General features: G+C 30.8%; 1 protein-coding gene across 3 annotated transcripts in view; it reads left to right on the forward strand.

Annotated features, from left to right (window-relative positions):
• LOC143071563 (lachesin-like) overlaps positions 1-26235 on the forward strand; it is an 84941-nt gene that overhangs the window by 7135 nt on the left and 51571 nt on the right. Inside the window, exons 1-2 of one of the 3 annotated variants that reach the window (XM_076245939.1) lie at positions 16203-16413; positions 25290-25301. The exons of 1 other annotated variant lie outside the window; for it this stretch is intronic. In XM_076245939.1, coding sequence (XP_076102054.1) covers positions 16359-16413; positions 25290-25301 — 67 coding nt within the window. In that variant the 5' untranslated portion in view covers positions 16203-16358. Of the gene's footprint in view, positions 1-16201; positions 16414-25289; positions 25302-26235 lie in introns of those variants that run through there. One more of the 3 variants, XM_076245941.1, reaches the window with a different exon arrangement.

A 26235-nucleotide genomic window follows, 5' to 3' on the forward strand; every position in this document is an offset into this window, starting at 1 on the left:
ATGTGTTTGGACTTTTAATTTTGCCTTTTGATTTTTGATTTTCCTTTTTGAATTTTCCTCGGAGTTCAGTATTTTTGTGTTTTTACTTTTTGATAACACAAAAAGTGGTTAGAACCTATTTTTTTAGGGTAGCCGAACCTCCCGCTTTAATGGCAATGTTATAAATATTACTTCAATGACAACACGACGTGACAGGAATACAATACAAACAATTGCAAGTACACTCAGTTCAGAGAAATATTTAAATTTAAATATAATAGTACGTTACATCATGGCCAGGACACCACAAAAGAAATGTAAATTGACCGTCACATAAATGGGTCAACGTCACAAAATAGAATATAAAAAACATTATTATCACAGACAAATTTCTAAAGATTAAATAGATTTGCTGAATTTATAGACACGCACAAGATTCGAATTTTTGATGGTGTTATTTAAAATCAAACAAATCGAACGTTAGATATTATCAACCAACGAAACGAATAAAACGAATCTCATATTACTGACTTGTTTACAACATTTCCGGAATAAAATGGTTTGTTAAACTTGGTTGTATAGCTATCTTAACCTAGACTTGAAAGGCAATTTTTTTATAATTCTATTATATTGACAAAATTTGTGGTGCAACCTAAACAGACACAATAAGTAAATATGACAATCATTAGGATCCAGTAACCAAAAATGTGTAAACATACATTACAGACAAACAACATAACGAAAAAATTCAACCAAACATACAAATATATCTAACAAAGAGGCCAACAAAAAAGGTTTCGTGTAATTGAATATACATTTGGTACATAGCATACGGTATATAGTATACACTAAATAGATAAAGGCAAATTGATTTAAACATACAGACAAGGGTAAACAAAATATAAACAACAAAGTAAAAACCTCTTGCTCTTAAAAAAGTAAAATCACAAAAATACTTAACTCCGAGGAAAAGTCAAAAAGGAAAGTCCCTAATAAAATGGCAATATCAAAAGTTCGAACACATTAAACGAATGGACAAAAACTTACATATTTCTGACTTGGTACAGGCATTCTCTAATATAAAAAATGGTCGAAAAAACCTGATTTTATAGCTAGCTAAAACTCTCACTAGTACATGTTGTATGACAGTTGCATAAAATACTATTATACTTACAACGATGTGTGAACTAAACAAACAGACATTATAAGTAAACAGGTCAAATAGTTATCAAAAGTACCAGGATTATAATTTAGTACGCAAGCGCGTTTCGTCTACATAAGACTCATCAGTGACGCTCAAATCGAAATATTGATAAAGCCAAACATGTACAAAGGGGTATATCAGTCAACATTGTGTTATTATCGTAATCACTATAAAAACAAACAAATATGTGAACAAACAATGACCATGGCACAATAACATGATAACGGGATGTAGAAGTAAAGAGCCACGTCATATGCAACAAAGAAACTCAAAAGGCATAAAGACAAAGTATATTGGCAAAATTGAAAGACAAGAATACAAAAATGATCACAGATCAATAACACATTGACGGGATGTATAAATACAAAGCCCCCACATATGGATACCACCAAAACCAATTTAACAACGAAAGTAATATCTATAAAGACGAATAAAAGAATAATATAACACGTTATTAAGATGACAAACATTCTCAGTATCCAGATCCTATACGGGATATTTATCAACATGGTCTTGGAACCTTCCAATGCACTGTGTGTTTTTTTTAAGAAAAGGACGAAACGTACCTGGTTCATCAACTTTCTATTTAGAAACTTAAATACCTTATGAAAAAAACCATATGGGACAGATAGAGCAAACAGAAAAACGTACAAACAAAGTATACTAGTATACACAATTTTTATTTTTTAACGAATATACTGTACTTTATTTACGTAAGGTTTAACTTCCAGTTTAGTGGAAGCAGCCAAACACATTAAAATGATCAGGTACGGTATCAATCAGATTTGATTGTATCAATAACGTTGTATAATTTCTAGCTCTGTAGGATATATAAGTTGTCGGTAGTCACTAACTGGTAATTATGTTTGAGACTGCGCTCCATCTTTATACAGCTGGAGTCGCATCTTATCTTTTATTCCTTCAAAAACTCTCCGATAAATGTTTACTTCATACCGAGTAGAAGTACATGTAGTAATCAATTATTGTCCATTGCCAATAATCTTAGTTTGGAAATGGTTGGGTTTATATGGAACAAAATGTGAATTAAGAATCTGAATGTAATAAATAAATATTTCCCTTTATAATTTTGGTGCATTTGAATCGCTTTTCTGGAATTCCAATCATTAGAAACGCTCAGTCAACTTTTTTTTGAAGGGATGAATTTAAAGAAAATAAGTTATTTGATTTATCAACGCTTCCATCTTGAGTTTGCCAAAAAAAGAAAAGTGAAAATAAGGGCAAACATTATGATCAGTCAATCCATAATTCTGGATAAATCTTGCTTCTCGAATCATGAAGCAGGATTGAATTGTCGTTATTAATCATCTATTTCAATAAAATAGTTACGGTATTCCAATTGAATATGAGAAATATGAAAAAAAATAAAACCATATGTTTAGATAATGCTACATAAATATATATAATAAAGCAACGTCTCTTGATAATATAATATTGTAACTAAATCAATGTGATTTGTCTATCTATCGATATGTACTTAACGGGAACGTGTACAATTAATTAAAATTTGTGTGCTGGAATGAAGGATTACATGTTACTAAATAAATATATCATAAGAAAGGTAAAGAGTTGTCGATACCCTTCTCTTTAAAATCCACAATAAACGTAAATAATTAAACAAATGAATTCATTATTGGCAGATTTGCATGTCAAATTGTAAACATCTCAATTGATTCCCTATTAGAGCGTGTTTGCATAGGAAGATATAAAATATTTGTAGAAGTGTTATAAGAACGGAATGGGACACCGGTAATTGGCCATTTTACGCTTGTTTTTGTTATCACGGTTCTCCAGAGACATGTTCAGCAAGTTTGTTTCATCGATAAGACTGATTGATAATCTTTCACTGATCGATACCGAAGTAATTTCCCATTTTTACCGGTATGCGTGAGTGACGTTTGTGCCCGATCATTCTTCCAGCGGAAACATTAAATAATACATCTGTCACTCAAGGTGTCCCTATCAAAGCCCGCGTCTTTTATTCTGTCGTCTGTGTCTACATAATTTGTTTTCGTTCCATTCTTTTGGGTCTCAAATTGATATATTAAATCAATATACTTTCACGTTTGCATATTTATTATTTTCATTTATTTTCTTATCATAAGATTTCTTTTCTATCTACTTTCTTAGCCTTGAAAGAAAAGATACATATACAGAAGCAAAACAACACATTTTCGAGTTTATACTTTATGATTGGTTGATTAAAAACTTGTAATTAGTGTTCTGTTGGTACTATATCATATTAGGATCAACTGAGTATATCAAACCCTAAGTATTTATTTTACTTTTACTTGAAAATACTGAACATTAATAGTATAGAACTAACATCAAATACTCTTGGACAAATAAATGTTCAAATTTGATATATGAGAAAAAACCTTTAATATTAATAACATCAAACATAAAATTAAAAACCTGAAACACGTTAATAGACACTGCTTCGAAATATTGCTAGTTGTTTTAATTCAAAGTGTTTTGTTTTGGAAGACTATGATGAAAGTGACATGTTTTTAAAACAATCACGACTTGAAGTGGACTGACTTTGGAAATCATAAAGCAATAGTTGTTGTTTGGGGCGAACTTTATGTGTCCCCATAAATGATTAGGAAATACATTTCCCTTTTTCTATCGCTTATGTATATTTAAGTAAGTTTTAAGAAGTTTAATCAGAAGACGACTATTTTTATATGTATTTGTTTGCACTTGTCCTAAGTCAGGAATCTGATGTTTAGTGGTTGTGCTTTGTTGTGCTTTGTTGATGTGTTCCATAATTGTTTCTCATTTCTTGTTTTTTTTTTTATATATTTTAGACCGTTAGTTTTCCTGTTTGAACGGTTTTACACTAGTAATTTTTGGGCCCTTTATAGCTTGCAGTTGAAGACCGTATTTTGACCTACTTTTACAAATTGTTACTTGGATGGAGAGTTGTCTCATTGGCACTCGTACTACATCTTCTTATATCTATTTTGTATAAAGATATGAAGTTGAAAATGAAAAGACGAAGTAAAATAATTCATTTCAAGAATTAAAACAAGGAAGCAGCTGTCTCTAAAATTTAATGTGGGTAAGAGGTGATTACGACATGGATACATCATGAATCAAGTTACATAATGCAATGGAAGTCCTTAGAGTAACTTTGTTATATTTTAAACAGATGTTTAAGATGGTAATTTTAAACTCATAATCGAAGACAAACTAACAACACAGTAGCAAATTTCGAAAAAAAAAACCCCAACGAACAAAGAACTAAAAAACACTACATAGACAACTAAAGAAAGAGCAACACGAACCCCAACAAGACCCGGAGTTAAAGGGATGTTATCATGTGATTAAGAAATGCGAACAATCATGTTCTACTTATGACACCCGTTGTGTTGCTCATGTTGTTAAAGAATCGACAATAAGTCTCCATCAGTGATGTCTTCGAGGAAAAGAAGAAGAGAATGCAGTTTAACTTTTATTCAAGCGTTTGGTGTGTGCGAAAATGTGTGCATTCGTGTTTAGAAGGTGTAACATAAATAGTAACCTTAAACTTTTACAACCATATCTTGATTTATTGTTTAGCAGTATGTATATTTTATAATTGGTATGGATATGATATCATAAAAATAAAATCGAAAATGTATGTAACCTCTGTCTGTAATTTCCTGATAATCATAAAAATGTCTGTTTATCATTCAATTATTGCCTGATCTCGTTATACAGATGCATACAAAAAACACATCCCTGGCCAAATATTATATGTACCCAGTCCCCACGTATTCGCTTCAAACCAATAATATTCATATAAGTATAAAGGAAGTTAGATAAAAAAGCATATTTTGAAAAAAATAAATTATGATTTCAAACTACACATAAGTCCAACATGACAAGTATCCAACACAATACCACGCGCCGTAATTTACCTTAATGCAGATATAAAATGAAATGTATATGGTTATGATGTAATTTGTAAAGCTAATGCATAGTATTAGTGGTGTTCTGTAGCAACTGAAGTCCAATCATGGGTTAAACATGATAACCTATGATCTTTATTTTAGCAGGAATTTGAAAATATTGGTATTAGAATTTTTCGGTCAGATTCGGTCATCTTAGTATGGAACAATTGTATTACATGCAGCATTGTTTGGTGCTTTGGCGGCTGATACGAATTCATAATACACATGACATTGTGTACTGAGTATTGGTATGTTTTTAGTCTTAATAATGTAGAACAATTTTATTTTATTCAAACTACATAAAGTTTTTCAATCAATTTAATTTTTAATTAAAAGTCATCAGAAGGCACCAGTTAGAATATCAAAAGGATGCTATAAACCACACAACTTTCAATTAAAAACTGCTGTCACACTTATTTTTCAATACTTTTGCAAGATGTTTTGTAACATCAAACTCCTACAATGTTTCTAGTTTATCAATGTTAATTATAAACATCCCCTTACCTGTGTTTTAAATGAAATGTTTATGTAACTCAACGGAAAAAAAAGAGCAAACAATGATAACGCTTTCGAATTATGCCTCGTTGCAACTAGAACTACATCGTTCGGTATAAAAATGTTAACACCTGATAATATGATAATGTTAATGAACTTGTATGTGTTCAATTTCAAATTTATTAATTTACTCTGATATACTTGTCGATGAGATGTGTCGTATAAATTTTACCCCCATTTCCACATTTTTTCATCTAATACAACATAAATCAAATTAACAATAAAAAACAACAAACTTATTCCCTTGCATTAATATGTATAGAGCCTTTGAATCAATCACCTTATAGACTTTTTAAATTTGTTAGACGCAAAGAAATTATCCATATTTGCTCATTTATAAGATTTTAAATTATTGTATCGACAGACAAAAATTAAATCAGAAAATCATATAGTGATGTTTATGTCCCCATACTAGATTACCACTAATTTACGACAGCGAGACAAAAGTTCATAATTTAAATCATGACCAACTGATGATTACTTGTGTCAAATTACAATGGTAATATGGTATAGCATTATGGGATCAAGTTTTGCACATGTTACTAATAAATGTCTCTTCATTGATGCTCCAGACCAAAATATTTGAAAATCTAACTCCTATTAAGGTAGATCGTAGATATTAGTTTCTCGCGTTAGAACTTTCTTATACTTTGCTAAATTGAAGATTTTACTATGCTCATTTCAAAAATATAATAAAATGGATGGGTCACCGTGCTATTTTTCAAGCTATGAGTCGTCGAAAATTGACTAATTTTGCTTAAAATGATCATGAAAGAAAAAAAACACATTTGTGTGCATAAAATGAAATCTATGAGACTGAATTTGAAATAAATTGTAAATTGTGAGAAGATGGATTTTATAATATGTTTTTAGAAAATAAAAAGAAAAAAATGGTGTCACCAAACTGGTTTTCTTGCTACAAGTAAAATAAAAAAATATCCCTATCAATCCAGTATAATAATTTTTTTTACTAAAAGGGATATCTCCCCTTAAAGGGTTCGGTTGAAAAAAATTGATTCTAAAATATAAATGTTTGGTATTTGTTTAAATATGTTGGATAATGCAATAAATCAACATGTTTTCTTCATATAAATAAACAGTCTAATCAATAAAATTGCACATCTGTCTACAAATTTGCAGATTCAGGCAGATAACTAGACTGATTGTGTACTGCGATAGTACAATCCAAGGAATCAGTGCCTTGCACGAGGGAGATACATTCTTTAATTTTCAATAATTAATTATGTAACAACAAATATAATAACCACAGTATCCAAAGCACCAAAATAATAAAGCAAGTTTTTTTTAGAATCTTTAGAATGATGCTATAATTCATGTAAATGCACCCTTATTTTAGCTTTACATTGTAGAATCAGATCTGTAAATTTATATATTTTAATATTTTTTTTATATTATATAACAACAGTTTGAATTGATAATTTTATTATAAATAACTTTGGTAGTATTCCTGTGCGGCTTGACCTTAAAGATAGCAGTAGAAACAGCTTTTAACCAATCTGTTTCAATATCATCTGAAATTAGTTCCTTAATTAGCATCAAATTATGTTTTGTTAATTTCAAACGAACTTGATGAAGATTATTTCAGAAACATGTAATGAATGACTCAAGTGCATGTGGAACAAGACATAAATATCAGTTATCAGAAGAAACGGCAGTCGCACTAGTGTAATTTCCATAAAGCCAAATAATAACCCTCCCCTTCTATAACAACTGAGTTGTTTTGTTCCATGATATTACTTTCAATATTCAACCCTTTTAAGTGCAAAAACGAACCGTGGGAACCAATGCAACAAACTAATTTGGCTATCTTTATGCCACAGATGACATATTGAATGTATGACAAACATGATGTTTTTCTCATTGTCCTTTTGCCGTTTCTCAAAAATCACATAACCTTTTTCCTAATCGTTTAGCGTTTACATATCTCATCTGACACGTTGCGACTGTAGATGTTCATATTATATGGAATTAAATAAATTCAACTCAAAACCTTCTCTAGAAGCTGGGTTATGAGTAAGAACAACTGAATCCGACACTACAGAAGTATTAAGTGAGCAATTACAAATTGGATGACAGATACACGACATGACTAAACTAACGATATATATGGCTTCATCGTCATGGATCTTTAAAGGTATCTGAATATTCGTTTGATCTGTAAATTTGCCAACAACGTACTATTTCTTATCGTTATATTCTGAGAAAGTCTGAATTTGTATGCTAGAGGATGTATTCTCAACAGAAGCCCATCCTTTCGACGTAACTATGTCTCACACATCCGAAACAATCTGAAAAAAACAATTGACCTTCTGCGATTCCAAAATATAAAGTACATTTAATCGACCATACGTGATATTTAAAGTGACAGTAATCTAAAAATGTTTAAATGCCGTACATAGATAACTGTAGAACGATACATATCTCATTATACATATCTTATCTTATTTAAAAATAATTTCTATATTAGAACCGATAAAGACAATTTAAAGATTTTCTTTCAGTGATTAATGAATAATCTTTCAGAATAGGTAAATTTATAAATTGATAAATTTATAATTATCGTAAATTTTTAATAGATTTTCCTGTTTTAAACTAGATTATCTTAATATGAAAAAACCCTATCATATTTTTTTATATTATTTATTTAAAACCAGTTCCATTTGGTTATATTTTCGGAATTATTTTTCGATCGTGGATTATTTAAAGCAAAACTGTCATCAAGGCTAAGTAATATAAAGTTTTTCTATTAAAAATGTTCTTTATACGGACGTTGTACACCTTATCGCTATTTGTTTCGCCATTACTGGACATCACAAAGGCAGCATAACAGAAAGATATCTGACGCCACAATGGAAAAGTCGTTATTGTATGACGTCAAAGGTTCAACTTGCGCCGATTTTCGGGTCAAACGGCTAAGATTTCCAAATAGTTATAAGATGTGTTGTCATAAATTATGATTCCTAACAATTCAAGATAAATATTGCCATTACAGGATCTCCTAAAACATATCGATACACTTTATTGCAAAGATGTCGTGAAGCAAAACATTCAATGATTTAATCATCTCATTAATATTCTTTCAAGCATATCTAGCATGTTTTGTTTTATACAGAAGAAGGTTTTAAATGAGTTGCACCAAAGATATTTGGAATCAGATATTCCAAAGGAGGTTTAAGTTATAAGAAAACTACTGCTTGATAAGGTGGTGTGGAAGTGAATCGAAGAAGTTCAAAAAGTCTTAGCCGTCAATTGAATATGAAAGCAATATGAAAAGCATGTAATTTGTTTAAAATACAAAATAAGTCGTCCTCACTCCGAAAATGATAAATTCTATAGTTTTTGATATTTTTGGCTATATGAATAAGGCAACAGTAGTATACCGCTGTTCAAACGGTATGAATCGAATTAAATCCGGGTGACTAACTCGGCGTCAAACATCACCGAATAGACATCAAGTGTTGAAATGCGCATCTAGTTCAGAAAAATATGGTACGTTAACGTTATTGCACATAAGTAAGAAAAATGTTTTTAACAATTTCTGTAGTTGTTGTAAGGAACAAAAAGTTGTAAAACATGTAATAGAAGCCAATATGAAACGATATTTATAATTTCCTATGTAGTATAGCCGATGCAAGCTAGTACGGACCGCAAAATGATTAGAGGAGGCATAACGTTGAAATATTTACTATTGACTCTGTGGATCATACGGTCTTGAATGCCCTTTAAATAAAAGATGCTTCGTAATATTATTTAGGTTTTTAGTTTATTGTGACAGAAAATGCGAAAACATTGTTCATGAAGTCTAGAAACTAAACAAGATGTTTCTAATAAACGCAAGAAATCAATTAGTCTGTGGAGAAACTACTCTCTAGTGAGTGACCGCTAACTAATACTGCAAATACTGATTACAATTCTACTTATCTGTATCAAATACATTTTTTAGAATTGTTAGAATCATATGAAATTGGCTGTTGGTTATACTATTATACTACATCCTGTTCTTCAGTTTTACCTGAAAACAGCTAAAATAACGGTTTCTTCATTTTTGGAAACAAAAACACAAATTTATTGATTTCAAACACATTATTCTTGATTTAATCATGTTTAAATCATTATAATTAAAATAATTTGACACTAAATACAGGTCAAACTACAACTGTTTTAATTTACATCTTTGTATATTTCACTTTAGTCTTAAACTGGGGGTACGAGACAAACTGTTCGATTTTACTTTTGAATTGTTAAATGTGTTTAGCTCGTCACACATTCATTTTAATCATTTGATATATATCACTTCAACAACTGTTCAGTCTTCATAACCCTTATTTTGTTTTCCTCAGGAACACCCATATTTTACTGTCAACATGAACACCGGTAACGTTTTAGTTATGATGTGTAAACGCTGTATGATGGGAGAGGGGATATCTTACTTCTAATAAATGGAAGGTTGACAATTGAAATTGAACTGGAAAAACATTATCGTTTATCGTAGATTCGTGTTGACCACAAATGAAAGAAAAACAAGCCGACAAGAGATGATTATTGCTTGGTCCCATTAGAAGTCCGATATATTGTAAACAAATCACGTCCTTCAAATGTATTGGATCAATGCCAGTATCAACTACGTGTATCTTTTCGTTTGAATCAAAGTGTGTGGTTTTTGTTATATAAAAGTATGGGCCAATTCTTCTTCAAAAGATATTTGAGTCTACGTTGTCCGCTCTTTTTATAAAAAAAAAATCACAAAAATACTAAACATCGCGGAATATTTAAAAAAGAAAATCATTTTCCTGTATTTGTACAGGCATTTTCTTATGTAGAAAAATGGTCGATTGAACCAGGTTTTAAAGCTAGCTAAACCTCTCATTTATTGGAAGACACAGAACGTACAGTTTGAATAATTATTTCAATAAGTCAGTAAGTTTATTTTGAAGAATACTATGGTACAGATGTACATTGTCCACTGACACGTTTGTTAAAATTTAAAATTGAGCGCAATGCTGATGTAACTGAAGCTGGAAACAATGATGTAACAAGTGAAATATAAAGTTAAAAAAAATGGGATAAGAAATAAAAAACAAGAGTTCATTGAGAACATTGATGTAAATAAGATTGCAGAATTAGAAAATGAATTAGTGTTTTTGCATTCAAGTGTTATGTCGCAAAATTCTGTTAATAAATTATCCGAACATATAAATGAAATACTTTTGGAATCAGCTGAAAAGGTACTAGGTACTATTACTTATAACACGAAGGTTAAAAAGAACACAAAGGAAAGCAAACTTTGGTTTGACAAAAAATGCTGGGAGCAAAGAAAGTGCTCACGAAAAGCAAAACGACGATATAAAAACAACAAAACAACAGATAATCAAGCTCAAATGAAAGATGTAGAGAGAAAGTATAAAAAGCAGATGAATTGTTCTATACAAGAGTATAGAAAGACTTTTAGAAAAAAAATGCAAAATTTAAAAAACAGTAACTCTAAGGAGTTCTGGAAAATATTAAATGAAAAAAGGAAAAAACGTAATCCAAAAGTTTCCATCGATGTTCTCTTTGATTTCTTTAAAGACTAGAATTCGTCAGATTCAGTCGACGATATCCCTGTTTAGCAAGTACCAAACCAGTTCAATGAAATTCTTAATAGTATCATAACAGAAAAAGAAATTTTCAATTGTATTAAAGATTTAAAAAATGGAAAGGCATATGGAGATGACAAAATTATTAACGAATATATCAAAAGTACATGCTATATTTTTATGCCTATTTATGTTCAATTTTTTAATATTGTTTTCGATTCCGGAAAAATTCCAGAAGCATGGTTAGTTGGTAAATTATTCCTTTTTATAAAAATAAAGGTGATTGAAAAAAAAACAAAAAAAAACAGAAAATTATAGACCTATCACAGTTCTTAGCTCCATGGGAAAGCTATTCACTTCAGTTCTGAATTCAAGACTATCCACTTTTTGGGGAAATTACTTATTGTTGAATGAAAATCAATCAGGTTTTAGAAAAAAGCTATTCAACTATAGATAGTACTTTTGTCCTTCATATTCTTTTTGAACTATTGAAGATACGAAAGACAAAAAAAAAACTTTTTTGTGCTTTTAAAGACTTTGCAAAAGCATTTGACATAGTTTGGCGATCTGCTTTATGGCAAAAACTTCTGCAGAATTTTATCAGTGGAAAAATGTATGATACCATTGTAAATATGTATAGTAACATTAAATCTAGAATTTTTGATGGTAGTGTATTTTCAGAGTATTTTCCTTGTAATGTTGGTGTACGTTAAGGCGAAAGCCTCTCACCTTTATTATTTTCTCTGTATTTTTATGATCTTGAACATTTTTTAAAAGAACAAGATGTAGAAGGGTTAAAACCAGTATCCGATGATATAGATATTGAGCTAGACTACTATTTAAATTTGTTTTTGATTCTGTATGCAGATGACACAGCTCTTTTGGCAGAGTAAAAAATTACTTACAAAAGCAGCTTGACTCTTTGTATAATTATTGTGAAGTTTGGAAATTGAAGGTTAATGTAAATAAAAGCAAAAATGTAGTTTTTTCAATAGGTAGACCGTTATCAAATATAGAATGTAAATATAATGATACTGTTTTAGAAATTGTAAATGAGTTTACGTACCTTGGTGCTATTTTTTTTCTAGAACAGGAAGTTTTTCGAAATCAAAAAAGCACAAACAGAAAAAGCCACACACGCTATGTACGATGTTATCCGCAAAGGTCGAAAACATAAAACCTATTCTTTTGTATGGAAGTGAAGTTTGGGGAGTCGGCAATAATTCTGTTATTGAAAGGGTCCACATTAAATTCTGATTGATTGATTGATTGTTGGTTACTTACGTCCAGTGGCAAATATTTCATGCATATTCAGGACGAGAACAAATTCACAATACATACAATAGGTAGGTTGTTGTAATAGAGGCCATCTAGGATGATGGTCGGAGAAATTTGGACTGCCACTGTAAAATGAGGGTATATTGGATAGGGACAGAAATTTTGCCTTTAAACCGGCCACCTACGGACCCCTCAAAGAGTTGTTGTAAGGGTTCTTAACGTGCAAAGAGCGTGGCACTCTCTTAACACGAGGCATCGAATTTAACGTCCCCCTTCTGACTTGACGTGACTGCGAACTTGATACATCCCGAACAGCCAAACGGACGCGCCGGTCGGGAGAAGACCAAGTAACCATATTTCTATACCCCAGTCACCCTTGGGGTTCATTAAATTCTGTAAATTTGTTTTAAATGTAAAGAAGTCAACGCCAGATTTCATGATTTATGGAGAACTTGGAAGATATCCTTTGGACATTGATATCAAATTGCGGCTTTTAAATTACTGGTCAAACTTATGTGTGGAAAGCAAGAAAAACTTCCTGTTGTTTTGTATGAATATGTATATAAAAAGTATGGGATGAGTATTCCATGGCTTAATAATATAACATTTATTCTAGATAGTTGTGGACTATCATATGTTTGTAATGCACAGTACCTTGTTGGTAATACATGGTTATATCATAAGGTTAAAGTTAGTGTTGTAGACCAATTTAGACAAAATTGGCACTCATTGTCTCATTAGAATCGCCAAAAGCTATTAATTATCGTCTATTCAAAGATAATGCTGAAAGAGAAAATTATCTTAAGATCCTAGATGATAAAAATATTATTACTTTTTGTAGATTCAGGATACTCAGTCATAAACTTCCTATTGAAACTGGAAGGTGGGAAATTTGTATCGAAATTGTAAACTATGCAATTCAGGAAATATTGGGGATGAATTCCACTATATTTTTAAATGTTCGAAATTTAATTATAACAGAGAAAAAAATTTGAAACCAAATAGACCAAATATATTGAAATTTCATGATTTGATGAATACTAGAAACATCAGTATGCTGAATCATTTGTGCAAATTCATCAGACTGATTAATAAACAGCTGGACTCTTAGGTGAAATATTGTTTAATAACTTATATAGTAGTCGATTGTTTTATATCGTTCAACGAGGAATTAAACTTAGAGTGTCTGTCTTTCGATCTTCTGACTTTTAAGTATTTACATCTGATTCACACTGCCCTAGAGTATGTTGTTTCACAGACACTCTAAAGACCCATTTTCATTGCTGATAAAACTAAAGTTAATAATTTGGAATACACTTTCGCTGGGCAATTGGTTAAATCATAACAAAGTAAAATCACAAAATACTGAACCCAGAGGAAAATCAATTCGGAAAGTCCATAACCACATGGCAAAATCAAATAACAAAACACATAAAAAACGAATGGACAAGAACTGTCATATTCCTGACTTGGTACAGGCTTTTTCAAATGTTTAAAATGGTGGATTGAACCTTACGTAACAGCGCTAAACCTCTCACTTGTACGACAGTCGCATCAAATTTAATAATATTCATAATGATGCATGAACTTAACAAACAGACACAATAGGTAAAAATGTAACAAATAAAGGTAAAAAGTCTCAATTCGGTAGGTCATATTCGTGAAAAGGGAACGGGATTGAAGTTACGACATAAGGAACATATCCGATTTTATCTTTATAACAGATATTCCATAACGGTCAACCAACTCGCCATTGGGTCCGTTAAATCAACGAAGTGATGATATCAGCTTCCCAACGCTTCACTATTGGGAAACTGAAATCATCTCTTTTGTCGTAAAATTTTGTTTTCAACCGATCCTCATAGTCAATGAGATATAACTCCTAATCAAGTGGCAAAATCAAGAGCTCAAACACACCAAACGAAGGGATAACAACTGTCATATTCCTGACTTGGTACAGGCATTTTCAAATGTAGAAAACGTAATATAGCATTGCGTGTAATTTAGATATCAAATGCAATGATGAAAGATCTAGGTCTTCATACCAAATTAGAGTTTTTCATTCATATTTCGCGTGGTTGATGGTAGTTTATGTAACTTTTTGTGTGTTTTACATTTACTGAGCCGATGCCACTGATTGGGGAACGTTTTGTCACAATCCCTGTTTGCAACACTTTTGTTAACATGAACTACCAATGATACGTTCATTTTCTTTTGACAAAATTTCTGGTTACCCTGAGCATTGATGACCCAAGCAGTATTTGGCACAATATTTAGATATTTTAGGTTTAAAAAGTTTCAATGACTTTCAAATTCGTATTTAATCTGGACTTCCAACTGTTTGAGTTTCTGCTATAACGTTGTGGTCACATCAACTTGAAATTTACTACGCATGTTTTTGACGATGTGAATTTGTTTTAAATGTAAACATGAATGAAATTCGGTTTCGACTAGGATATTTTGGTTCATATGATATTATGAGATAATACGAAAGAGACATTTTTCATTTTTCGACGCCAAATGAATTTAGTTTATAGATAAGTATATTTCAATTTGCAATTAGAATTGATTTGAAAAAAACACATTTTGATTAAAATAAATTTCAAAATGTGCATTGTAGGAAAATTGAAAACTCAGGAACTAGTTAACTGCAAAAATGAAATTTTTCATCTTTTGTTATATCTTCCAGCAACCTTCCAATTGTATATCTTTTTGGTGTTTTTTAGTTAACACTAGCATAATTTTACTAATTTTCGGAAATTTAACTATTAAATCGAATCTGGTAAGGAATCAAATAAAAGGGGGAAACACCAATTTATATTTTAAACTATGTATCTGAGAAATAAACATCCCTTTTACGGCCTTATCTGTAAAGCATTTAATATAATATATCAGCTGAAATTGGTTACCAACAGTTCCCATAGCAAAAATAATGTTTGATAAGAATTCCACTCGATCACTGTGATTTATGTGCAATAGGTTACTCATATTATTTTTCCGTTATGAGTAATACCCAAATCCGTCATGTATTCTTATGTAAGAAAATGATATGCTTCCCTCAATTCTTAAACAGATTATAAAACTATTTGTTTTTTGTTTGTTCTTTTCTGACCATTTGACAAATGGTGGCGCCATGACGGTTAAGAAAGAATTCAGAAAGAAAAGTTCCTTTCACTACAATAATTAAAACCAGCTAAAAATATCTATTGATCTAGCAAAACTTCGAAATACATTTGTTCTATCAATATGTTTGGTTTAACTTTACATTTGATAAGAACAAATAAATTGCAAAAGCATCAACAAGCGAGTAGTTTTGGGAAATAGCATTAAACGATGAATTAAAATGCTTATTTGAATGCAGCCCGATGATATCTTGGCGTATTTACAAAAACAAATTAATATCGAACTCCTGTGTTAAGAATATTCTTTCAAAGCTTGTAAGTTTTTTGACAATAGGCATGATAAATGATATCAATTATAGAGTGAATCTGTTTTCTTTCCTATCATAATTGCTATCAGAATCTTAGGTTGCAGAACTCTCCGGCGTATCCCGGAATCGATTCTAATATTAGTTACCTACTATGCTATTGGATGAGAAGGATTTGTTCGTTTGAATCATTTATGAAAACAATGCTCATTGGAATTTGAGAGAATTGTTTAGATTTGTTAATACACCTTAACGTGAAGAATTGATTGTTTTTAGAGTTAATTATGTACAGGTGTTTCAAGATCATTTTCTTACCTATCACTTTCATAGTCTGCACGTGGTACTAGAAGAACTTAATCAGCATGGACTTTATTGAAGTTTTTGTTATTTTTCTATTTAATATTCCATTTATAAAAGGTAGGATACATGTTGTTGAAATGTCTCAGCGTGATATTAATGTTGTGTATACTGCAAATAATACGGAAAAAAATATGTAAAAGTGTGTTTTAGAAGTTACGAAAAGTTTCAAATATCGTTAAAGATATATTGTTGTGAAATAGAATCTGACGTGAAAGAAATTAAGTTGTTTAATGATGAAAATTTACAGAAAAGAGGTGGAAACAGTTTTCCATGAATTTACCTAGTTATTTCTTTTGAAAAAAATCCTTGAATATTTTCTTTTACTAACGCTGTCGCATTTTGAAAGTTTTATAAGATGAGTCTTATGTAGACGTCTAGCGTAGATAATTATAAGCCTGATAGTTTGATGAGTTTTTATGACATTCAGACCACAGTATGTCATGTTTCTGAACATTCAATTAAATAACCTAAATTTATAGATGGCTCAAACCAAGAATTATGATAGAGTTTATTGCAAATGTTGATATATTGCACGAAAAATAATGAATAGGAAGCAATTTTAAAATTAGAATGGATTTATGTCTTATCATACTACCTCGAGCATACTACAACTGAATAGTTTATTTTGTTTAAACATAGATGTCGTTCAGTGCTTCATTTTTTTAAAAATTATTTTAAATTATTATATCTGAAGACCTAATATATAGTTGGATTTTAAAGTAAACAATTTAGAGTTCTTATGTATAGTAACATGTCAGATTTTGACTTTTAAATATTCAAATTCCACTAGGTTTAATTAAGATGTTTTTTTAGTATATAATACAAATTAAGAGGAAAGTGACCAACCTCGCAGTGATAGCCTTTTTGAAACAAATGGTGATAAGTTTAATCTTATGATATTTAAATATGGATTATATAGCATAATGTTCTATCTAAGGGAAGATTTTTTTTCGATTTTAAGGTATTATTTCAAATGTATCACCACTTAATTGTTGAGAGCATAAGGAACACTTAAAAGGATAATGGAGTGGAATAATTTTGTTTTTAATTCAAAACATTTAATTTTATAATAAAATGCATCTTGTATATGTTCCATGCAGAGTTATTATCGTCAAATTGATGAAACAATAGAACTTCATTTTGAAAAGTCTTGTACAAGAAAAGACTAACCAACGTAATAGTTATAAAATCTCCAACATTAAAACATCAGAAGTATCATCATAATAATGGCAAAACTAGCGATCTCGATTAAGAGTTTAAAAAAAAAAGATTTACAAACATGCAATTGTTTCAACTTGTCCTTAGCGTAGTAACTTAAAAAAAAAATAAGAAGCATATAAATTGTTTGATTGTCATGGGAAAACAGGAGTATCTCTAAACTAAATAACTGTTTCAGACTTAATACTCGTACTGACGTTAGTCAGCAGTAAAGAATACATTAATCAAATTACGTAAGTTAACAATATATGCTATATCTTGAAGAATGGACTCGATAATTTGGTCCTCGATCAGGTTTAATGGATGATTTTTTTAGTATTTATATCTTGAAAATGCATTATATTGTCAGGAATCTACTTTATTATGTTCATCGTAAACTATTTAAATACTCATAGAGTAAATGATTTAGTCTTGTCAAGTCCAGTTTGTAGTTTCCCATAAGTGTAAGAAACAAGCAATTTATCAAGTTTGTAAGTAATCTAATGTCATGTTTTGTTTCTTAGGTTCATGCTCTCTTTTAATGATTATTTTGATTTAAAACTGATTGTTATTGGAAGAAAGGGTTTGAGCTCATGTCGAATAATTTTGCTGCAAATTTAAAAGAGGTCATTTGAAAAGATTTTCATCTAAAAGATTCTGATAAAATGTAAAAACAAGATATTTTCCTCAGTCTACTAGAAAAATGATAATATGCAATCCCTTTTTGGTTTATAGTTTTTAAGCCAATGATCCAATTCTGTTAATCTCGAAGATTTTCGGAATTCTATACTATGTTAAGCACTTTTTTGCAAACGTGAAATTGACTTTTAACCTTCTGGCATCAAATTTATAGGGTTTCTTTTTTATCAAAAAATTGGAAAAAGTTTTATTCAAATCCTTACTGTGTTCTTCAAGTATTTTCCCAGAAAGAACAAAATAAACCTAAATTTAGAATTTCAGTCCTTTTTGAACAGCCTTGACCTATTGACCTGTAATGGATAGGATTCGTCATGCCTATTATTGCTTCCACATAAGTTTCATTTGAGGAAAACAAATTATCCACAGCAAATCACCTACCCCAAATAATATGATTTTTAGCAGCAACGACCTTGAACTTTGACTTAATCGTCCATCAAATTTTAAGCCTTCTTTTATTACCAGACCAGTAGTCAGCACTTCTGTGTTGACATGAATTATCATTGATATGGTCATAATTATAAATTAACCGTTTACAAAACTTTGAATTTTTGAAATACTTAGGCTTTTCTACCTCAGGAATAGATTACCTTAGCTATATTTGGCAAAACTTTTAGGAAGGTTTAATTTGGTCCACAATGACATTTTTTTATTCGAGCGTCACTGATGAGTCTCTTGTAGACGAAAAGCGCGTCTGGTGCAAATATCAAATTGCAAGCCTGGTATCTATGATGAGATTATTTCCATCCTTTTAATTATGTTGACAGCCATTACACAGCCCATGTACATTTTCGATTATTAACCTTGGGTTCGAGCATAACGGCAATTAATATTCCGCTGAGAAATATAACCTTAACTATATACTCTTCCACAATTGAGCAAAAAGGGAAACATGTAGCCTAAATGAACTCGAATGAAAGCAATAATTCAATAAATAGAAAAATGTATTTATTGTGGATATTAATAAAAATAGGAACAAAATCTTCAACTGTCTAGACTGATTGCAGTATAAAAGAAACCGTTAGATATGTAATTCTGGATTTATTGTTGTTTTAACGTTAATGTGACTGTCTTTAGAATAAAAAGGAAAATGTTTAAGTTTATCAGGTAGGAAAAGGTGGATAAATGCATCTTGCTGCCTATTATATCGAAATAAATCAACTAACGATTACTACTTAGAGTTTATTTGTTATATAATGCATATGGAGCGCTGTTTATGAATCTTTTTGGATATGGTCTAACCCCAAAGTTTAATCCTACAATTTCATTGTCCTTATTCCGTTCCAAAATATTAGCAGAATTTTAAAATTTCTTTCAAGACTTATAATGGGGCAAGATTTCGAAACTGAAAGTTTGTGCGCATTTGTGATTATTTCTCTCTCGCACATTAGGCTGCATCAAAGCTGACTGGAAAATACAAACAGCGGTACTAAGAAAAACAGTGTACGAACACTGGGTCTAAAACCAAAACAACCTGCTGATCCTTTTGGAGATTAGTTTTTTTAAGACTATTAACGTAGCGGTTGCAACAAGTCTGATTTACAATACAGAGACTTTTAAGTAGAATTTCATAAGAATTAGATACACAAATTGTGAGATAACTCTCTGAGAATGAGTATGCTTTATAAAAAGGACAGTAAGTACTAATGGTAAGTACTACAACAATTACATTGACAGAGATAACGTCTACGACACCTCCACTCTAAAAATCACCTACGACGACTTAACAAGTTAATTATCGTATACAGTTATAATCTGTATTAATCTTAATTCACTTCAAATCTTAATACCATATTACCATAACACAATGTAACATATGCTCATTATAATTTGATGCCAAGAATTCAAAACTTTAAGAAAAAAAAAAAAAAAATAGAACATGAATTATTTCGGATATTGTTTCATTGAAATTGACTGTTTTAAATTTTTGAAAATACTTTTGAATTAAGGAATTATTTATCAGCCGCATGATTTGCCCAGCTGTTTGATGTTTGTATACGGTTTTGGACTTTTAATTGATTGGTCTTTATCATTATTAATGAGACATTGGTTGACGAAAAGTGCATCAAGTGCAGCAAAATTGGTGCTTTTGATATTATTTAGTGTAAACCAAAATGTACATGTTATAAAATATAACAACAATAGTACAACTTATCAAACGTCCAAACGAAACAACTCTTAAACTTGTTTATTTTTTTAATGATATTACCATAGGATATTGCTTTGGTACATACATTTTCATTCAAAAGTTGTTAGCAATGATGAATATTGTTTCGTTTTAAAATAACTGCTTTTATATATGGTTATGACCTCATAATTGTTCATTGAAATAGACATTAGTTTTGATTTAAGTGAAAACTAGACAATTAAGCAATAATTTAATTCGATGGCTAATAATAAGTTTTAATTTTACCTGCGACCATCTATATTATATTCCGTCATCGTTATCTAATGATTTATTCAGTTTCATTTCATATGTTACATTATCAAACTGTTCTCGCTAAAAATAATGAGATATTAACTTAAAATAACTAAAACTAATCAAAAATTGTAAAATTCAATTAACCAGATAACACTGCTTGTTATAAAAAAACAGAGCAATTCCTTAAAAATAACGTCATCACTTTTATGACCAGTGAACAGATATATATCATGTTCAAGAGGTGATATTTGTCCAAAACTTACAATCGAGAGAACTAAGCAATATTCTCTTATAACCTTTTGAATACTGATAAATTTTGCAAATACCACTCCTGAACGTGTGATTTATCAGACCTATTAATCCTATTATCAAAAGAGATGCTAACTATTTGCTAGTTAGTTAAACAGTTACATAACCTAAAGCGTACAAAGGGTAAAGAGTATAAGTAAAGAAGGCTTATAAAAGCAGGTTCCACACAACCATTTTTTCCAATGTCCTGCACCAAGACATAAATATGGCAGTTGTTGTCAAATAGTTAATTTCTATATATGTTGGCGTTTGTTTGTGACCCAGAATTGTTTTGGTTTAATCTATTAATGTCTATTGAACAGCGGTATACTACTGTTGTCTTTATTTGTGCGTTTTGGCAAATACCACGACAGATAGGGAAAAAATGACATCCGTGTGCATATTCCCTAGTGTGGTAAAACATGAACGAAATTCACCAGATAAAAGAAAATACATATACAATTTACTACCTATCAACCAATCAAAACCAAGGATACCTATTAGTATGACTTAATTGTACATAAGGTGTCATTACAAATGAAATAATACTTGGAGCATAATATAAATAATATATTTTCGTGTCGTGTATTACGGACTGTCAAAGACGGATTTACTTTTGCTATATTTTTAGAAATAAGATGTGGTATACGTTTGCCAATGATATAACTCTCTACTAGAGACAAAAGGATGTAGAGGTGGATATATGTTTATGACAGAAATGAGTTACTGCAATGAAATGTATGATTAATTTCCCTCAACTGCCAAATTCAAGACAATTTATTTTTACCCTTTTTCTTCATTTTTTTTTGCAACCGGATATTACTTTTTTTTAAAATACGATTTGGTGGTATAACACCTAGAATGTAAGCAACTATAGGTCACAGTTCAATAAATAGCCACACCCATACCGCATAGCAAGCGAAAAAAACAACAACTAAAGAGCAGAAAACAGCCAAAGGCCACCAATGGGTCCTCTACACAGAGAGAAAATCCCGCACCAGGAAATGAGGTCCAGCTGATCCTTAAACAATAATGTAACTATACTAGTTCAGCTAAAAAGTCTATTTTCTAGACCAAAACTTTCTTTCAATAAATGTTAATTGATCTGATTCGTTGGTTTTACAACGTTGCTTCCTTTTCAATTTCTGTGATGAAGATGATGTTTTTTTATATATTTATTAAGAACAAACCCATCAATCATCCTCTCCAATATATATCTTTAATGGTTACATGAAGCAAAAATTCATTTTTGTCACGTATGAAATAAAACGACATTGATCTTTAGATACATTGTTTAATTATTATGTATCTTTTACCTGGAGAAATCACGTTCCTACCATTTTCCGTAATTACTTGTTTTACAGATTGGTACAAACATTTTATATTCAATCATTTGAATTATAAATTTCCTGTATTTTTCTTCAACTCATTAAATCTAAATTAACCTGGTTACTGTAAATCTTTCCGTAAAACATTTAATGGTCATCCGGGGAAATAGATATTGACAATATTTTCTGATGTAAAATCAGAGATAATTGACTAAATCACTTTGCCATGATAATCAAATAAATGTTTATATATATCTAGTGTAAACGAAATGTTTCAGTTTGTTCCTGCATTGGTTAAACAACCTGATGTACAATATCCACGAGACACTGGTTTGTTGTGGTACTGAATATCGACAGTGGTTTTTTTTGGTACTGTAAAGTATTGTAAATCGGCATAGTTCTGTCTTGCTGCTGTACATTGACAGTGGTCTGTTTTGGTACTGTAAAGTATTGTAAATCGGCATTGTTCTGTCTTGCTGCTGTACATTGACAGTGGTTTTTTTGGTACTGTAAAGTATTGTAAATCGGCATTGTTCTGGTTTGCTGCTGTACATTGACAGTGGTCTGTTTTGGTACTGTAAAGTATTGTAAATCGGCATTGTTCTGTCTTGCTGCTGTACATTGACGGTGGTCTGTTTAGGAACTGTAAAGTATTGTAAATCGGCATTGTTCTGTCTTGCTGCTGTACATTGACAGTGGTTTTTTTTTGGTACTGTAAAGTATTGTAAATCGGCATTGTTCTGTCTTGCTGCTGTACATTGACAGTGGTCTGTTTAGGAACTGTAAAGTATTGTAAATCGGCATTGTTCTGTCTTGCTGCTGTACATTGACAGTGTTTTTTTTTGGTACTGTAAAGTATTGTAAATCGGCATTGTTCTGTCTTGCTGCTGTACATTGACAGTGATCTTTTTTGGTACTGTAAAGTATTGTAAATCGGCATTGTTCTGTCTTGCTGCTGTACATTGACAGTGGTCTGTTTAGGAACTGTAAAGTATTGTAAATCGGCATTGTTCTGTCTTGCTGCTGTACATTGACAGTGGTTTTTTTTGGTACTGTAAAGTATTGTAAATCGGCATTGTTCTGTCTTGCTGCTGTGCATTGACAGTGATCTTTTTTGGTACTGTAAAGTATTGTAAATCGGCATTGTTCTGTCTTGCTGCTGTACATTGACAGTGTTTTTTTTTGGTACTGTAAAGTATTGTAAATCGGCATTGTTCTGTCTTGCTGCTGTAGATTGACAGTGGTCTGTTTAGGAACTGTAAATCGGCAATGGTCTGTGTATATCGGCACTTGTGTCAATTGGTACTGTATATCGGCATTGTTCTTTCTACAAAGATGTCGACACTGAATATCGACAGTGGTCTGTTTTGGTACTCTTAATCGATATTGGGCTGTCTAATACCGGTTGCATTTATACATCCAGTTGATATGTTCATAATTATAAATTAACTGTTTACAAAACTTTTAATTTTGAAATACTTTTCTACATCAGGAATAGGTTACCTTAGCTGTATTTTGCAATACTTTTTGGAATTGTTGGTCCTCAATGCTCTACATCTTCGTACTTTATTTTGATTTTTAACATTTTTGATTCGAGCCTCACTCATGAATCTTTTGAAGAAGAAACGCGCGTCACAAATATAAAATTTCTATCCTGGTATCTATAATGAGTTTAATTATTACTGTAAATCGGCATAACGACAAAAAATGACTAACGCTTCAGATGATCGGAATCTTTCCATCGTAACATGGAAAGGGTAAATAATCATCAAAGAGTATAATTTACTCATGCGCTCTTCTGAAATAATTTTCCTTAAGAAACTCTCAGATCTGGAAGTTTATGTACTTAAAAACAACAAAATATATCTAGAGAGTTATACAGCCAAATGGAACTTAACAAATGTAATTCCGTACGGATGTTACCATAGTACCTGTATTTTATTGATTTTCAGTATATGTATGAACAAGTTTTGAGCATGAATGACATTTTACCAGTGATTGAATTGAACCAGCAAATGATTGTACTGAAAACAGACAATACTTTTTCAATTTTTCAACAAAAACCAACGAAAGATGTAGTCAATACATTTGTTGAGAATACATGTATACAAGAAGTAACATGTTCTTTTCGTCCTTTGTCCCAAATGTGAATTACTAAATTGGACTTATCATCGGGTTTGTACATAAATAAGCAACACGACGGTGCCATGTTTGGAGCAGCATCTGAAATCTCCACTGATTTGGAAGGGTTTGTGTTGCTCAGTCTTTGGTTTTCTACGTTGTGTTTTGTATTTTGATGTTGTTTTTTTGTCTTTTGTTGCCATGACATTGTCAGTTTGAGTTTAAATTCCCTTTGGTATATTCTGCATCACTTTTTCTAGGAAACTTAAATTATTTATATAAAAAAGGAAGATGTGGTATGATTGCCAATGAGACAACTGTCTCCAAGAGACCAAAATGACACAGAAATTAATTAACAACTATAGGTCACCGTACGGCCTTCAACAATACGTAAAGCCCATCAGGAATCGAATGTTCAGTAGTTGTCGTTTTTGATGTGGTTCATAAGTGTTTCTCGTTTCTCGTTTTTTATATAAATTAGACCGTTCGTTTTCCCTTTTGAATGATTTTACACAAGTAATTTTTAGGCCCTTTATAACTTGCTATTCGATTTGAGCCAAGGCTCCGTGTTGAAGACCGTACTTTGACCTATAATAGTTTACTAATAAAAATTGTGCCTTGGATGTCACTCATACCACATCTTCTTATAGGTATTAACACCTTTACGATAGTTGCAAATATTACAGAAGCTTTTGTACAACAACAAAACAACCTATTTGATCTTATTTATATGATAAATATTCACATTTACAAAAAAAGATTTTTTTAACTAGAACTACAAGACCATACACATCTTTTTAATAAAAATTTCATATAAAATGATAATAAGTAATTTAAAATTAATTACAATTTTCACAATTGTTTCTTAAATTTTCTTATAGGTGTAGAATCCCGTAAGTATTGTGTATGTTTTTTTGCTAATTGCATGAGACAAAAGTCTTGTTTATTTTGCATGTAAACAGCATTTTATTACCGTTTGCATTTAAATCCAATTTGAAAATGAACTCTTTTTTTTACATTTTAAAAATATCTATCATTCTAGCGTTATGAGTAAGATCAAAATGTGAAAAAGTGTTCTATAAATTTGCTCCGGACAATATATTTGCGTAAAAAACACACCGTAACATCAATTTCTCCAATTATACTGTTGGTATAAACCAGCTTTTATATCAAACTAATCACGTTAAGTTTATTAGTTATACTTGTAATAAACTTTTTGCAATAACCGTTAAATTTTCAAATTACCACCCATCGTTTACACAAATTAATTAAAATGCAGAAAGCCACCTGCTGCTATGTTATATATCTTACATCATGTTATCCTCGGTAAAGTTTGGAAATGTAATGATGAGAAAAACACTGGCTGCTTTTTGAGCATTCTTAGGGAAACTGTAGGCTTATCACTTAGCATGAACAACATCATGACAATGTTTAATTTATTTATAAAATATACACACATAATGACATTGTTCCAGAGTTCACAATCCTGCTTATGTAAAATTATGTTATTTCTTTCGATATTCAAAGTTAGTTTCAAGTTTTATTTTTTTTCTACTTCAAAGATTTAAACATGGGTACATGCATACTATAAACTAAAACACTTCTTGTATTTTTTCGTGTCTACATAGTGCAACAAATTACATATAGTTTAGAGAACATTAAAAACATTGGTTTAACACATTAAAACAAGATGTAATATGTTTAAAGAAGACATCCAAATCAAAAGTAACGTAATTGTAAACAACTGCTAACACAGTTTTACAAGACTTTGCATTTTATAAACAATGCTGTAGGAATCATACAATTCATGAGTATTAGATGACTGAA

The sequence above is a fragment of the Mytilus galloprovincialis genome, chromosome 4 (assembly GCF_965363235.1).
Source record: "Mytilus galloprovincialis chromosome 4, xbMytGall1.hap1.1, whole genome shotgun sequence".
NCBI classification, from domain to species: Eukaryota; Metazoa; Mollusca; class Bivalvia; order Mytilida; family Mytilidae; genus Mytilus; species Mytilus galloprovincialis.